This window comes from Rattus norvegicus, chromosome 1, assembly GCF_036323735.1.
Source record: "Rattus norvegicus strain BN/NHsdMcwi chromosome 1, GRCr8, whole genome shotgun sequence".
Lineage (NCBI taxonomy): Eukaryota > Metazoa > Chordata > Mammalia > Rodentia > Muridae > Rattus > Rattus norvegicus.
The window spans coordinates 216,707,768-216,725,074 of NC_086019.1; the positions used below are offsets into that span (position 1 = coordinate 216,707,768).

The 17,307-nt window shown below is 49.4% G+C and overlaps 1 protein-coding gene across 8 annotated transcripts in view; it reads left to right on the top strand.

The window, feature by feature from the left end:
* Vwce (von Willebrand factor C and EGF domains) overlaps positions 1-17,307 on the top strand; it is a 49,543-nt gene that overhangs the window by 4,026 nt on the left and 28,210 nt on the right. For all 8 annotated transcript variants that reach the window (XR_005486715.2, XR_005486717.2, XM_039079819.2 and 5 more), the window contains exons 2-11: positions 2,288-2,382; positions 2,465-2,554; positions 3,212-3,340; positions 6,506-6,622; positions 9,192-9,308; positions 10,049-10,177; positions 11,511-11,932; positions 12,012-12,105; positions 13,535-13,617; positions 15,621-15,708. Coding sequence is in view for 6 of the 8 variants with exons in the window: in XM_039079819.2 (XP_038935747.1) it covers positions 2,288-2,382; positions 2,465-2,554; positions 3,212-3,340; positions 6,506-6,622; positions 9,192-9,308; positions 10,049-10,177; positions 11,511-11,932; positions 12,012-12,105; positions 13,535-13,617; positions 15,621-15,708 (1,364 nt within the window). In the remaining 2 variants the exon portion in view is untranslated. The remainder of the gene's footprint in view (positions 1-2,287; positions 2,383-2,464; positions 2,555-3,211; positions 3,341-6,505; positions 6,623-9,191; positions 9,309-10,048; positions 10,178-11,510; positions 11,933-12,011; positions 12,106-13,534; positions 13,618-15,620; positions 15,709-17,307) is intronic.

The following is a 17,307-nucleotide window of genomic DNA, read 5'->3' on the forward strand; positions in this document are numbered from 1 at the left end:
GGTGGCCCTGCTGGGGGACTGCTCTGGCTAGGGAATCTGGGAGATGGAGATTCCCGGCTCCAAGTGAATCTTGTACTAAGGGAGTGCGCTGACCTTCTGGCTAGGAGACCCCAGCATATGCCATTTGGTCTCAACTGCCTGGCTTTCTTCCTTGGTGGTGCGGGGCCTCCTCCGCTTCTGCACAGGTTGCTTTGGGGTTGGGGGTTTTCTTAGTGTCTCTTGCTCTCTGCACCCGGTGGACCTTGGAGCTACCGGTGGCTCAGGGTTACACTTTGCTATCTGCGCATGTGTACACAGGCCGGGGAGGCCAGAGGCAGCAGGCAGGAGGCGTGTCTTTCCAAACCCAGTGTTTTCCCTAAGTGCGACTTAGTCCTCTACTATACAGGGGTGGTGAGGGAGTGGTGATCGTGCGCGTGATGCTTATAGCAAGGGAACACGGTGTCAGCGGGTGGTCTGGCCCACAGCCACCATCTTCCCAGGGGCGCACAGCAGGGGCAGCCCTGAAGGAAGGGTTTACAGCTCAGCACGTGGGTTCTGCAATCTCTTGCAGTTCCTGCAGGCTCAGTTTCCCACCACCTGTCTCCCTGGCATCACCATGCCACACACGAAAAGCTCCTTGGGGCTTTCTGGTGGGCACCCTACCCCTGCTTGTCTGAGGGTGGAACGCCTCCAGTTTCCACAGGCACCCTACCATTTATCACTTCGATGGCGCCTCATGTCCCTTTCAGAGCCCCTTTAGGCTTAGCTATTTAGTTTTCTGTGGATCCCTGCAGCCAGACTCTCCTCCTCCTCCTCCTCCTCCTCCTCCTCCTCCTCCTCCTCCTCCTCCTCCTCCTCCTCCTCCTCCTCCTCCTCCTCCTCCTCCTCCTCCTCCTCCTCCTCCTCCTCCTCCTCCTCTCTTCCTCGGCTGTTGCCATTTCTATGTGTGTCGTCACTGTCGGTCTGGTTTGTCTTGATTGGTTTTGACTTCTAAGAGGGAAAAGAACTTGGCCCCAGGGACATCCCCAGCAAACTTTTCTGTATTGCCATGGTTCCCCCTAGGTTTCCACATTTGTCACAGATTATTAACCCTAAGAGCCAGGCAAATTTGTCTTGTCCTATATCAATTGTGTCTGATACATGGACAGGCATAAAGGGTGTACTGTTAGTGGGACGACATTCCCATCAGCTCTGAGTATGTGGTCAAAGTCATCTGGAGCCTATCGATTTGCCTGGATTTGTAGTCCTTGCTCCAGGGCTCCAGGAGGTCTAGCCCTGGTTAATCTCCCCTCTAGCCTATGCTCAGGCTGTTCCGCCTGTCTTTATTGCCCTCTCCTTCCTCCTTTTCATACTAAGTCTCTGGTCTTCCTTCTCATGCAGCAGGGGAACGGTCCTTCCAGTGACCCTTCCCTGACTCTCTTCAAGGCTCCACAAGAGTCCCCCTTAAGCTCAGTTCCCATCACCTGGGTCCTGGCTGTCCTTTGAAAGTGAGGTCAGTAACATGGCCTTACGGACTGACCGTTAGACACTGGCTCCAGATCACCTGAAGCTCCAGAGGGTGCGGTCCAGCCTGGGTACCTTATTGACATCCTAGGGGGATGCCACTCAGACCTGCTTTCTCTCTTACCAATTGAGCAGTCCTGAGGTACTTTAGACGTAGATAAGAAGCCCTTGTTCTCGGGGAGTAAAGAGGATATGGACAGGGAAGATGTCATGAAATTAGCAAGTAAACGAGTATCCTAGAAAGGACTGTAGAGAATAGCAGAGCAGGCTAAGGTCAGCGAGAGAGGCTTTGGGGAAGGAGATGTGAACAACCTGAGTGAGGGATGAGAATGAGTGTGTTAGACGTTTTATTTCTGGGTGTGGTGTGCACACCTTCAAACCCAGCACTCAGGAGAGAGCAAAGGCAGGTGGATCCCTCTGAGTTCTAGACTAGCCTGGTCTGTATAGCAAGTCCCAGACCAGCAAACCAAAACAAGAATAACAAAAAATATAGTTATATAGCCCAAGATAGCTTTGAACACATTAGGTAGCCCAGACAGGCCTCAGACTTGTGATCCTCCTGTCTCAGCCATCTGAGTGCTGAGAGGACAGGTCCCCATACTGCTCGGCTACAGTCTCCCTTCTTCTTTTCTTCCTGCCTCTCCTTGATTTCCTTCGCTCCGTGTTCATAGCTTATATCTGTTCTCTTACACGTTTGTCTGGCCTGCCCCCGGGGCGATTGCCGGCCATGTAGACCAGTGGATGAGTTGGGAGCATCTCTTGCTCTCTTCATACAAATTGTGGTGAGTGCTCTCTTTTCTCGCAGGCGTCGTCTGGGTCCCCATGTTTGCCTCTCTGGCTTTGGGAGTGGCTGCTGCCCTGGCTGGGCCCCTTCCATGGGCAGTGGGCATTGTACCCTGCGTAAGTACCCATCCATCCCCGCGACCCGAGCCTTCTCAGCACACACCAGTGCCTGCTCCCTCACCTACCTCTTTCCTTTTAGCCCTCTGCTCCTTTGGCTGTGGGAGGGGCATCTGCATCGCCCCCAATGTCTGCTCCTGCCAGGATGGAGAGCAAGGGGCCACTTGCCCAGGTAACTGGAATGGACAATGGCTGCTGGGGGACCACCAAAATAACATGAAGGTTCTGTGCCCGGCACTGGGGACTTGAGATAGGTTCTAGCTTGGCATCTTCAAGGCACCTTGTTTGGTAGGCATTCTCATACCTATCTGACCACTGAGACATTTTGGCTTTTTCTGGGTCCCAGTGATATATTAGCTGCATGTGTTGCCACTGTGATAAAATAACTGAAAAAGCGATTTAAAGGAGGAAAGGTTAATTTTGGCTCAGAGTTCAAGAGAACAGTCTATCAGGGTGGAGAAGGCACGGTGCCAGAAGAGGGAGGCAGCTGTTCACACTGCACAGGCAGGAAGCAGAAAGATTTGAACCCTGGTGCCCGCTCTCTTTCCTATTAGATCGGCTCCCAATCTATGGAATCTTGCCTTCCACAGTTTGTGTATCTCCCCATCTCAGCCCAGTCTAGAAACTCCTTCAGAGACAGGACTGGAGGTTCTCTCCTATTTAATTGAAGATCTTGTGAAGTTGAATTAACCATCAGCATGGCTAGTGCCTCGTAGAAGTGGGTGGGAAGCCGCTGCAGCGGAACTCTGCAGGAGGTTCTCAGGACATCTGAGACGTCAGGCTGACACCTGCTCTGCAGCTGTATCCACACATACCCTGTTTGTTTTAGAAGCCCACGGATCCTGCGGGGAGTATGGCTGTGACCTCACCTGTAACCATGGTGGCTGCCAGGAGGTTGCCCGAGTGTGCCCTGTGGGTTTCTTGATGACCGAGACAGCTGTTGGTATCCGGTGTGCGGGTGAGAGGCCTGGAGGTGGGGGAAGGGGGAATGGGATGGTATCTCCTCCCTGAGCCAGCTAGAGTCCAGCGCCTGGAAGAGAGGGGCCGGGAGGCATGCACCCTGAGGATCTATTCCTCCTGGTATCACACATGCACTCATGGACAGGAGCAGAGCTGGGATTGGGGTTACAGGTGATCCAATAGTGGCTGTTATCAGGGAGTTTCCAGATACGGGGCAGAGAGACAAGGACAAAGAGAGCTCCAATAAAACAGGGGCATTGAGTAGGAAAGTCCACAGTGCTGGGCTCACAGAGGGGCATGGAACCAGGATCAGAGTCAGCTGACATTTGGAAGCTGAGGGAACTAAAAGTCAGTAATTATGTTGTCAAGGTGTTATTTGTTTTGTCCTTTTAAGTATTGGGATGGCTTAAGTTTTTAAAAATTATTTTATGTGTATGGTATTTTACCTACCACATGTACCATATGTGTGCTGTGCCCTAAGAGGCCAGACGAAGTCGTCAGATCCCTTGGAACTGAGGCTGCCCTGTGGGTGGTGGGAATTGAACCTGGGTCTTCTGCAAGAACAAGTACTCTAAACAGCTGAACCACCTTTCCAGCCCCTATGATTTGTTTTCTTGGTTTTAAAAGTCACTCTACACAGAGCCTGTGACTTTTACCAGAGGTGGTTACTGTGACCAGTTTCTTGTCCATTTCTTTAGAGGCAAAGCCTGGTTGTAGGTGGTTTTGGTCTTTTGTTTGTTTTTGTATGTGCAGTGTACACATGTGCATGTATGTATGACCCCAGGCATGTGGAGGCCAGAATGAACATTGGATTCCTCCATTGCCTTCTGCCTTAGTTTTGGAGTCAGGGGTCTCTCGTTAAACCTACAGCGCATTGATTTGCCTGGGCCGGCTAATGAGTTCCAGGGATTCAATGGTCTCCATGCCCTGAACCCCCATGCCTTTTATGTGCTGCTGGGGTGTCTGAGCTCTTGTTTATACAGCAGCCACTTTATCAACTGAGCCATCTCCCTTGTCCCCTTTTGAAGGTTTTTTTTTTGTTTGTTTTGAGAGAATATTAAACTCAGTAGACCAGATAGGTTGGTCTCAAACTCACAGATCTGCCTGCCTCTGCCTCCCAAGTGCTGGGATTTAAAGGCGTGAGCCACCCCACCTGCCCTTTTTGAAGTTTTAACAGCAAACTTCACTTTCTCTCAGTGAAGACTGAAGTGAGTGAGAATTCATCTGGAAGCATTTGAAAGTAAACAGGATGTTGAAAATGAGTATTTTTCTGGAGTCCTAACCAGTGTGTTACTAATAATGAAATGTTTTCTCTGTTCCTTTATCTGGGTCTGTAATGGTCCTGTGTATAAATGTGTACAGAAGGCTATGTGTGCTTTATAAAATGAGGTAATGACTCCTTGTAGCTGGTCTTTGCTACTGTGTGAGTTCTTTTTTTTCCCCACTCTTTATCCCCTGATTTCATTCTTTAACACTAGATAGGAGACAAAGAAGGAAAAAGGAGAGAGAGAGAGACAGAGAGAGAGACAGAGAGACAGAGAGACAGAGAGAGACAGACAGACACACACACACACACAGAGAGAGAGAGAGAGAGAGAGAGAGAGAGAGAGAGAGAGAGAGAATGAGATCCCTGAATCTAATTTCTTTCACTGTAACAACTGTTCCAGCCTATCTGCTTAGGTCAGCTTCTCCTGCCTCACCTGTCTCCTAACTGTATTTTCTGCCCCAGCTGCCTGCTCTCACTCTGCTAGCCCAACTCTCTTCCAGCTGCCTGTGCCTCTCACTCAGGGTGTTTGCTGAGGCTGTTTCTGGGATGTGACCCACGTGGTTTTCAACAGCAGGGTCCCCCCACCCCCCTTTCTTTCCTTTTCTACATTTTGGGCTATTTTGTTTATAAAAACATTGAAAGACTGGCTGGAAAACTGGAAAAAAAAATATGGGTGGAAATGGAGAAGCTTGAGAATCAAAAAGTGGAAGAAAAATGTCAAGAAAAGGGAGAACAAATAGGTTCATTCCCAGGGACTGAACCAGAGACAAGGTGACCACCTGGAGTCAGAGCTGGCCCAGAAGCGAGTCTCTTTCAAAAGCGGAGGAAGATGTGGAAGGGAATTGCACTAGCACAGTGAGAGGAGGCAGCTGGTTCTGAAGGTGCAGTTAGGAAATGGTTGACTCAGGAGAAGCTGAGCTGAGCAGAGGCTAGAATAGTTGTTATAGTGAGGAGCTGCTAATGTGGGGGAAACGGGGAGGAAGGACGATTGAGGCAGACTCTTGAGGAACTGTGGGAGGAATGGCTGGGAGAAGGGACTGGGCTGGAGACTGGGAGGAATGGCTGGGAAAGAAATTAGATTCAGATCTCTCTCTCTCTCTCTCTCTCTCTCTCTCTCTCTCTCTCTCTCTCTCTCTCTCTCTCTCTCCTCTTCTATTCTTCTTTGTCTCCTATCTTGTGTTGGGGGATAAAACCTAGGGGATAATGGGTGGGAAAAAGAAGGACCCACAAAATAACGAAGACCAGCTACGGTTCCTAGATTTTAAAACTGAATTTTAGCTTAGCAATGGGTTTCAACTATCCCTCCTCCCCCATTTACTTACATGCATGTGTGCCCTGAAGTGCATGTGGGGGACTGGAGCCCAGCTGCTATCCCTAAACCCTCAGATCCTTCCTCACCCACACAGGCCTCTGCTGATGCTCCTGGCTTTCCTGGTCTCACACTCTCTCAGGACGCACCTGTTGTGGCAGGTCATTTCCGAGCAGCACATATGTCATCCTTGCTGGGCTTTAGAGTGGCCACACAATGTCTGACAGTCAGTAGCCCCTCTCTGAGTCTCCTGCTCACACCTGGTGTTTGGTGAACATCTATCAGAATGACATAGTTCACTGGGCCCTGTCATTTTGGGGACCTGAAGGTTGTCACACAGAGGCCATCAAAATGGTTCTGCTTCAGTCCTGCTCTCCCCACTCCCCCAACTTGCCTGCATGGGTCAAGAGTAAGAGCTAGTACCTCTGTCCTTTTTGTCTCCTCTTTCTGGGATAAAGATGGCTCATGGGCAAGGCACTTTGCGGATTGATGCTGCATCTTCCTCATATAAGTTTCATGTGGGGTCACTTTCCCCAGAGTCATGGCCATGGTTAGAATGGGCTGTTCGAAGGGTTTTCTTTTCCCAGACATTGACGAGTGTTTAAGCTCATCTTGTGAGGGCCACTGTGTGAACACAGAAGGTGGCTTCGTATGTGAATGTGGGCCAGGCATGCAACTGTCCGCTGATCGTCATAGCTGCCAAGGTGAGTGGGTAGAGGTGTTGGGGATGGTTTCTATGCCCTGCCAGCTCCCTTAAGATACATTCTCCAGCCATAGTCCTCTGGGAAGGATGCTGTGTCACTCATGCTCTACTGGGGAAAACAGGTCTACTTGCATCCATTCTTTTAGGAAGAGGTAGAGTTAGGCTTTGAATCCAGCATAGTGGACTCTTAGGTTTGTTTCTTAGAGACAGAATCTCCCTACACATCCATGGCTGTCCTAGACCACATTATCCTCAAACTCACAGAGGCTCACCTGTCTGACTCCCAAGTGCTGGGATCAGAGGCATGTGCCACTATGCCCATGGCCAGCATTCATGGTGGACTTGCTCTGAACTAAGACACTGTAAACTCTTCTGTTTGCATCACAGGGAAGGTTGGGATGAAGGAATGGTCTCAGGGAGCACAAGGGGCAAGTGAACCCAGGGGAAGGGGTATCAAGATGGAGAAGGGAAGGCCACAGGCTGTGGGTGGTTCCATTGGAACTATGAGAGGAGCCTGTGATGGTCTCTGTCACATAGTGTGTTTGAGGTGTCCTCCTGCTCTGGTACTAGTCCAGGTTCGGTGGGTATCTGTAGGACCTCCCTCCAGTCTGGTGGTTTGGGAAAGAATGGGTGCCCAGGGAGAAGATGGCTTCCTTTGGTCTCTTCTCTGCAGACAGAGTGTTACTGTGCAGCCTAGTCTGACTTCCACCTGTCACTCTCCTGCCTTTCGCTCCCAAGTACGAGGATTAAAATTGTATACCCCACCACGCCTGACAGGGTGACATCTTTTACAACACTCATCCTTTCCAAGTGAGGATGCTTCTTATCACAGTCTCATGCAACAAGGCAGAGGAGACAAAGTAAGCCCCTTAATTCTTATTGCCTCTGCACGGGAAGTTCCACAAAACACAAGAAGCTTGAGCTGAGGTCCCCTCTCTCACCACCATTCTCTGCCCGTCCTAGAGAACCCTGCTTTCCCAGTCTGCTTGAGTTGCCCTAACACAATGCAGCTTAGACCACAGGAATTTGTTCTCTCAGTCCCCGGTCAGCCAAAGTCCGAGGGCAAGGTACTGACTGGCTTTGCTGTGAATTTTTCTGGCTTGAAGAAGATGGTCTTGTTGTGTCTCACAAGATGGGCAAGACAGAGGGGCAGAGGGTGCTCTGGTGACTCTTCTAAGGTCATTAATTCGTTAAGGCCCCACCTTTGTGATGTCATCTAATCCTATATCTCAAAGCACCTTGGGAAGTTTGCTTTCAGCATGGGTTTTCAGTCTGGACATCTGTCCCTCTGTCCCTTTATCTCCCTTAACCACATGTTCTTACATATGCATATATACAGGCACATCAATTACCAAATGCACAGGCTGGGTACCAGGCTAAGCACTTTCCACGTGTTTTCTCATCCTATCTGCACAGTTTTAAAGTTGCTACTGTTTATCTCCATTTTATTGATAAGAGCACTGAGGCTTAACAAAATTAAATAATTTACCCACAATCACATTGGAGCTGGGAGTCTGGTCCCAGTTTCTTCTCCAGTTCCACACATTTCTTTCCCACAAACAGTTGATTGGACTTAAGGATTTTCCCACATCAGGTAAACAGACCTGATTTTGTTTTAACGGCTGCTTGGTTCTCTGTGGAGCAAGTGTTCCACATTTTATGGGTTCTTCTGCTGATGAGTGGGGCTGGGGGTGGGGTGGGGGTGGGGTTATTTCTAGTTCTCTTGCAGCTTCAAACAACAGCTTGGGTGATTTTCTACATAAGAGGTTCTGAGGAAGAAAGTTTTAAAGAATATTTCTTTTATAAATATATATTTTTACATATATTTCTTTTATTTATTTATTTATTTATTTATTTATTTATTTATTTATTTATTTATTTATTTTTTCGGAGCTGGGGATCGAACCCAGGGCCTTGCGCTTCCTAGGCAAGCGCTCTACCACTGAGCTAAATCCCCAACCCCCATATATTTCTTTTATATCCAGACAAGAGAGAAGGACATTCAGGGTAGACAGAGCATGAACCCAAGCAGTCTTATAAGAACAGGATTTGCTTAGATGATGTGGGGAACTAAGGAAGAGTGAAGCTAAGGGCTGGGAATGACTGCACACACCTTTGTCTGTGTAATTTATTTTTCTTGCATTTAAGTGTGCATGTGGGGGGGTCAGAGAACAGCTTTTGGGGGCTCTTCCATCACGTGGGTCCGAGGGATTGTACAGGCTTTGAAGGAGTCACCTTTACCTGCTGAGCCATTTCACTGGCTCCCGTGGCTATGTTTAAAGGTCCCACAAGTGCTGTTATGGAGGGAGGGCCCTGAGAGGTTTGAGCAGAGATTGGTCTATCCCAGGGAGCCTTGGGTGAGGACCTTCTGGAGATCATACGAAGATGGTTCCGGAGGAACACAACACGGGTAGAGGGCACCGGGAGGCTGTGTCTGTTCCTCAGCCTGGGCTGGGGTAAGATGGTGGGGGTGGAGACCATCATCACCCTGAGTTGGGTGAGAGAGAGGGATGAGAGGATTCCAAGTCCCATGGAGAGATGGCTGCCAGCTTTGCCTTCTCCCCTCACAGACACTGATGAGTGCCTGGGAACACCCTGCCAGCAGAGATGTAAGAACAGCATTGGCAGTTATAAGTGCTCCTGCCGGGCTGGCTTCCACCTCCATGGCAACCGACACTCCTGCATAGGTGAGAGCTTCGGCCTGTGGGTGGTACACTTAGGATGCCAATCAGGAAGACGGACAGGTCAGGCTGGAGCCTAGGAAGACCAACATTTGGATCTTCCAGTCCCATGGAACCTTCGCTCAGAGTGTTCCCATCCCGTGGTTGGTGTCTCTTTGCCTGGAAGACCCCAAGCTGGGCCTTTCCTAGCCGTCTCCATTTTCAACCTGCTCCCAGATACAGATCAAGGTTTTCAGCTCATCCATTTTCTTGGCTGCCTTTGCTTCTCGGGGTAAAGAAAGTACTTTATGTTTTGGTTCCTTTGGTTTAGAAGGAGACTACTGTTTTCTCAGCCCATTAGAAATTTCCAGATGTTTGGTAATCCCTATAACCAAAAGTGGGGTCCCATGAGCTTGAAAAAGACCTTGTACTAGTGGGTTCAGGATTTGTCTTGAACCTGCTTTGGGCAGCACAGTGAGTAATGAGACACTGTTTACAAAGAAATGCCAGACAGCCGAAGATTTGGAAATGAGATTCCCACCAGGGTTGAGCTTTTAATGGTCCTGGGATGAGATGTACACCCGCCCCCTGAATGCATGGAGCTCCCAAGAATACTGTCAATAGATACCAGCCCCATCCCTAGCACTCTGAGTCACATCTTGTAGCCTGGATGGACTCTGTAAGAGAACTCTCCCAGTCTTTTGAGTTCAGGAATGGGAGGAGAAAGGGCTCCATGGCGAAGGTAAGGCAGCAAGGCTCTCCCACAGATATAAACGAGTGTCGGCGACCGCAGGAGAGAAGAATCTGTCACCACACCTGCCATAACACTGTGGGCAGCTTCCTATGCACCTGTAGACCGGGTTTCAGGCTTCAAGCTGACCGTGTGTCTTGTGAAGGTGAGCTCCAGGCCCCAGCCCTGCCTTCTAGCTCTTAATTCGGCCTTCTCACTACAAGAGCCCACTCCATAGATCTTGTTCTCCTGGCCCGAAACCATACCCTATAGATCCTGTGGTAACAGACTTCACCTCTAACCACAGCCCCACACGCCCACACCAAACTTGTTCTTTAAATCCTCCCTTTTTTGCTTTTTTTTTCCAGTTCTTTTTGTTTGTTACATTCAATACCCCACTTTCTCACTTTCCCTGTTTCCTTACTTTTTAAAAATTTATTTATGAAAAATTTTTATGCATATGACTATTTTTGCATATTTATATGTGTGTGTCTGGTGCCTGTGTAGGTCAGAAGAGGCTGTTAGATCCCCTAGAACTGGGGTTACAGTACCATGTGGGTGCTGGGAGCCAAACCTGGGTTCTCTGCAATAGCAACACGTGTTCTTAACTACTGAGTCATTTCTCCATCCTGGCTTTTTTTTTTTTTTTTTTTAAATAAGAAGTTTGGGGTTTTAAAAAAGATTTATTTTATCTGTATTATAAGTGTTTTGCCTGCTTATTAATATGTATACCACATGCTCCAGAAGGGTCAGAAGGGATTCCCCTGGGCGGGGGTGCTATGGAGTGTATGTAGCTGCTGGGACCTGAACCGGGTCCTTTGCAGGAGAAGCCAGTGCTCATAACCTCTGAGATGGCTCTCCAGCCCCACCCTTCGACTTTATCCAGTCCTTTCTCCTTTCACTGTTCCCAGCCATTGCCTACAAATGGTAAAAAGGAAAAACAAAAACAAAAACAAAATATTAATAAGGGGATTCTCTGTCTTTGTGATGAGGGGCAGTGGATGTTCATCTGTAGGGAAAATGCCCGTTCAGTCTCCAGGTATTTATGTGGGGGCAGGAGCCTCCTCCCCGAAGGTGACTGACTGTCTATAGTGCCGCTGGAGGGAAACCTCTGCTGACCCCTTATCCTGAGCCCTAGCTCCTCTGTAGGGAAGCCACAGCTAGGCGGGAAGCCCAGCCCATAGCAGTTGGGGAGAACTGTTTCCAGGATGGACCCTTGAGGTCTTCTAGCCTCAGGAAAACTTGTGTTCCCTTGTAGCTGTTAAGGAAGAGCAGCCGAATCTTGGGGGCTGTCGGACCTCCTTGTCACTGGCTTAGGATCTTTTCTTGCCCATTAGTGCTTTCCCAGCCTTCTTCCCTTGTGGCTGTCACTGTGGCCTCAGTAGTTCACGGTCAGTTACATTATGTTGCAGAGGAAACCCGTAGACCTATTTAGGACTCTGGAACCCCACTTCCTGCCCCTGTTGCCTTCCTCAGGAGACCCTGTGCTTCCATTTCAGCTTTCCCGAAGGCCGTTCTGGCCCCATCTGCCATCCTGCAGCCCCGGCAGCAGCCTGCTAAGATGTCCCTGCTCCTTCCTGAGGCAGGCCGGCCTGCCCTGTCCCCAGGACACAGCCCTCCTCCAGGGGCCCCAGGATACCCCACTGGAGTTAGAACCATCAGTCAGCCATCTGCCACCCAGGCCCCACCCACATTCTTTGCCACACAGTTGACATCCACCCCATTGCCAAGTTCCTCCCCACTGGGGACCCTTGGACCACCCTCACTTCTCCACAGGGAGGTTGTAGGGACCCCTTCCTCACCTAGGGGTCCTGAAAGCCCAAAGCTGGGAGCAGGGCCCTCTTCCTGCCGGCACCTAGGAGCCACATATGAATCAGGGAGCCGCTGGAGGCAGCCCGGGTGTTCTCAGTGCTTATGTCAGGTAGGTACGAAGCCCCCAGGCTGCCCCGGGGGAGTATCTAGGCTCTGCCCATGGCTGCAACTCCTGCTTGTGCATCCAGGATGGAGAGGTGACCTGTGGAGAAGTAAGGTGTGACTCTACCTGTTCCCATCCAATTCCCCCGAGCGAAGGAGGGTGCTGCCCCTCTTGCACTGGTAAGAGTTGATGGGGAGGAATTCAGCCCTGCTCTTTCTTCCTCTAGCCTCTTGAAGCCCAAGGGCTATTATTCAACTTCTCCCGCGATCAGGAAGGCTGATTCTGGTTGGAGGTTCATGGGTGGGGCCTGAGAACATGGAACTCTACTAAGCTCCTTGTGCTGCTGCTGCTGATTTGGAATCTCACTTTGAGAACCGCTTGTCTATGCTGAAATACTCTTCAAAGAGAACCATACATCAGGCCACTTTTCTTGGCTTGCCCTGCCTGCTTGCTTGCTTGCTTGCTTGCTTTCTTTCTTTCTTTCTTTCTTTCTTTCTTTCTTTCTTTCTTTCTTTCTTTCTTCCCATCCTTCCTTTGTTGTTTCACTCCTTCCTTCATCCTTCCCTCCCTCCTTCCCTCCTTCCATTCATCCTTCCTTCCCTTCCTCCTTCCCTCCTTCCTTCCTTCTTCCTTGCTTCCCTCCTTCCTTCCTTCCCTCCTTCCTCCCCTCCCTCTTTTCTTCCCTCCCTCCCTCTTTCCCTCCCTCCTTCCCTCCTTCCTACCTTCCTTTCTTCCTTCCTTCCCTCCTTCCCTCCCTCCCTCCTTCTCTCCTTCTCTCCTTCCTTCCTTCCTTCCTTCCTTCCTCCCTCCCTTCCTTCCTTCCTTCCACTGAGTGTACATGCATTCTGTTGATTGTTTCTTTCCCCTGTCCTACATTGCTGGAAGACAGTCATTTTACTTCCCTCCCATAGGCTGGGGCTGGGGCTGGGGCTGGGGCTGGGGCTGGGGCTGGGGCTGGGGCTGGGGCTGGGGCTGGGGCTGGGGCTGGGGCTGGGGCTGGGGCTGGGGCTGGGGCTTTGTGCTTGCCTAGTGTGTGTGTGAGGTAAGTCCTAATTCAATGTGCAGCACTGTAAAACCAAAAATCGTTCCAGGGTTTGCTGAGGAAGTGCCTAAATTGCTGTCTAGAGATTATTTCCGTTTTCTACCATGATCCACCTGCATATGGGACCCTGATGGAAAGAGCTGGGTTCTCTTTATAACCAAGATTTTGGGTCCTTTCAGGCCTCCTGCTGGGTACACAGTGATGTTTCTGTTTTATGGTGAGAATGGCTGAGTCTCAGAGAGGCAATGTGACTTGGGCTGTCTGGGTAAATGGAGCTAGAATTCCAGGTTCCAATGCGTCCAGTGTGATGGGATTAAGATGTGGCTTTCTTAGGACACACTTCAAGGAACACTCTCAAGGCCACTGCAGCGAATCCTGCATGTGTCTCCTGTGCTGTTTCCCAGTGGTCCTAGGACCACTCAGTTCAAGGGACCTATGTCTGCCACTACTGGTGCATCCAGGGTGGTGAGAGAAGGTTCCAGAAGTATTACGCCTGGAAAAGTAGAGACCTGCTTTCCTCTCCTTTGAGGAGGCTGATGTCCCCACCTCCTGTTTGTCTTTCAAAGGCTGCTTTCACAGTGGTGTTATCCGAGCTGAAGGAGATGTGTTTTCACCTCCTGAGGAGAACTGTACTGTGTGTGTCTGTCTGGTAAGCAACCCAGGATTTGCCACCGCATGTTTTCTTAACCTTTGGGAGTTGTCAAGGAGGGGAACAGACTGGATGTTGAAGATGAACTTCTTCTTGGAAGGAAGCTTGCTTTAGGGCTTTGGATCTAAAACTTTAGAGCTTGAGAAGGTCATTAGAAGCATCCAAACTCTGGCCAATGGCTGTGGGAGGCATCTGCTGTGCATGTGAGAGCCAGAGCAGAACAGGGTCCATCTGTTTGGGAAGGGGAAGAGTAGAACTCTCTCAGGAACTTCCCCAGGGAGGCTGTTTTCTCCAGGCAAAATATTTACTACCACAACAAAGGTGTCCACATCAGGGAGAGAGCAGCCTCATTAAGCCCTGGCCTTCTTTGAGTATTTTTGCTTCTGGCAAGTTCACACCCCTCAGAGAGTAATCATGAGCTGTGCCAGATGCTGTCTGTGTGAATTTGATTCTGAGCACTCACTGTATCAGGCACAAGCTTAGTGCCCTTCCCCTGTTTCTTAACAAATTTGCTCCCAGCAAATGCAGGGTGGGTGATGCTGTCCTGCATCTGTAGATTCAAAGATGGAGGCTGGGAGCTGGTGGAGCTGGGGTTTGAACTGAGATCTGTTACAGGCATTGTCTGCCGATCCTTGCTGCCCTACCCTGGCTACCTTTAAACACGGCTCCCGGGCTGGCCACAATTGTGAATGGGGTGGTCTATGATCAAGGACACAGAGAATGGCAGCATCATTCTTCTATCTCTAACTGTGTGTTAAGCATGCAGAGAAGAGGAATTTGTTTGCATTCTCCCAATTTTACGTAGTAAGATGGGCACTGAATCCACCTGTGTGACAAGCTCCCGGAGATGCGACATCCCCTTGCCTAAAGTCTTGTTAGGAGATGCATAGAGAGTGGAAACTCAGGTCTAGATGATTCTAATGTTGGGCACTTTTAAAATTTTAACTTAAAAATTACTTTTAAAGATGTGTACTGGGTATAGTCGCATGTCTTTAATCTCAGCACTTGGAAGACAGGCAAGCATTTCTTTTTGAGCTTGAGGCCAACCTGGTCCACATGTTGAGTTCCAGAACAGGACAGTTAGGGCTACATAATGAGACTCTTTCTCGAAAAAAAAAGTACTTTATTATTTTGACTTTTTAGTTATTTATTTTTAAAAGATTTATTGATATGTTTTCATGTGTATAAGTGTTTTGCCTGCATGTGTATCTATGCATTTGTTTATGTGCTGGTGCCCTCAGAGGCCAGAAGAGAGAGCGTCAGATACCCTGGAACTGGAGTTACAGATGGCTGTGAGGTACCCTGTGGGTGCCTGGGAACTGAACCTGGTTCTTCTACAGGAGCAAGAAGTGCTCTCAACCAAAAAGTGCTCTCAACTCTAAGTCATATCCCGAACTAACTTATATGTGTATGTGTGTAGAGGTGCTCGTAGAGGACCTCCCTCCCTCCTCCTTTCCCCCCTCCCTCTCCTCTCCCTTTTTAACCTCTCTCCTCTCCCTCTCTCTTTAAGATCTGTTTATTTTGTGTATATGAGTTCTGTAGCTGTCTTCAGACACACTAGAAGAGGGCTTTGGATGCCATTACAGATGGTTGTGAGCCACCATGTGGTTGCTGAGAATTGAACTCAGGACCTCTGGAAGAGCATTCAGTGCTCTCAACCACTGAGCCATCTCTCCAGTCACTGAGCCATCTCTCCAGTCCCGGTATCAGATCTCTTAGAGCTAGAGTTACAGGCTATTGTGAGCTGTCTGATGTGGGTGCTGGGAACTCCTGTTCCTTTTAGGAGTTAAAAAGGTTTTTAACCACAGACCCATCTCTCCAGCTCCTAACTTGACATCTATTTATTTATTTTTGTGAATCAAGTCTTATTAGGTAGAGACTTGTAATGTAGACCTGGGTGGCCTCAAGCTCACAGAGATCTGCCCTCCTCTGCCTCCTCCGTGCTAAACGCTGAGATTAAAGGCATGGCTGGCAGTCCCCATCACCATCTTTTGCCTCCTCAGGCTGGAAATGTTTCTTGTATCTCTCCCGAGTGTCCCCCTGGCCCATGCAAGGCTTCCCCACAGTCAGATTGCTGTACCTGTGCTCCAGGTAGGTGACTCTGGGGAGATGTTGTTTGGGGTACGGGGAGAAGTACCTTTGGAGTGTGTATTGAGGCAGGAGAGGGGAGACCTACTCCTGCCTTAGAAAAGTGGTAATGATAGATCTCAATCATTTTTAGTGTCTCCTCTGTGCACCTTGGCCAAACTATGCTCATGGCTTGGGCTTCCCCTGTCCCTGCCTCTACAGCACATCTTGGGTATAGGCAGAGGGGCTGTGGGCCCAGTCCTGACATTGATCTGCTCCTGGGTGAGAAGGAATATCTTTTAACCAACAGAAACTGTTAGGATCCCAGGCCTTTCTGCTAACCAGCACAACCAAGCCCCACAGGGATAAGGTTACTGCAGGGTGGAAGCAGCCAGACCCTTGACTCTTAGCACAGTTACTCACTCACTAAGCCCATTGTGGGATGGGCATCCTCCCTTTCCTCAGAATGAACACATTCTTCTTTTCTGAAGAATGGACACCTCTCTGTCTCTCTGTGGAACCCTGCTGCACAGGGGCTGCCTGTTTGCCTGTGGCATTTATAACTCCCCTAATAAAGCTCTCTCTTGAAGGACGACTTGTCTTAACACCCACCACCCCCACCTGGAAGGACAAACCTGTCTTAACGTCTCCTCCAATCTTATCTACTTTCTTCCTTTCTGTTTCCAAGTTAAGCCTAGCGGGGACCTCATCTGCAGGAGGGGATGTTCCCCACCAGTAGGTGCCCCTGACTGTTTGGGGTAACTGGCACCTCTTGGTCTGTTGAATTCTTGAGTCATCACAGTGAGGGAAATCTGCTCACTGCTGCCTTTTCATGAAAAGACAGATTCAGAGAAGTTAAGTCGCTGTCTAGAGACACACAACAGTTAGTGATGGCGCCAAACGTGAGCTCAAATTTGCCTGATTTCAAAGCTGACATTTGAAAAACTGTATCATCTTGGGCCAGTGGGATGGCCTGGCTGTGAAGGTATCCAATAACTATGGTAGGAGGGAACCGACTTCTGCAAGTTGACCTCTTATTTCCATGTCACGCCCCTCCCCCAACAAGTAAATGAATTTTAAACTTTTTTTTTTCATGGCACCAGAGATTGGACCCAAGGATCTGTGTACCCTAGGCGAGTACTTTACCGCTGAGCTACGTCCCCAGCCCATTTTATAATTTTTCTTTTGAGACGAGGTCTCACTATGTGGCCTGAGCTGGCCTAGGACTCCCTTCATCACCTCATTAGGCTTTGAGCTTTCTGTCTTCCTGCCTCAGCCTCCTGAGTAGCTGGGGAATGCAGGCTACTTGAGACATTACGTTCTTTTTCTTTTCTTGTTGGTTTTTCCAGACAGGATTTCTCCATGTAGCCTTGACTATCCTAGAATTCACTCTGTAAACCAGGCTGGCCTTGCACTCACAGAGATTCACCTGCCTCTGCCTTCCCAGTGCTGGAATTGAAGGTGTGTGTCACTACCATCTGGCTGTTATTTTTCCCTTTTTGTCTTGTTTTTGTTTTCGGGGGGCCAGGGTCTTACTATGTAGCTCTGTCTGTCCTGGAACTCACTATGTAGACCAGGCTGGCCTCCAACTCATAAGAGTTCTACCTGCTTCCGCCTCCCTAG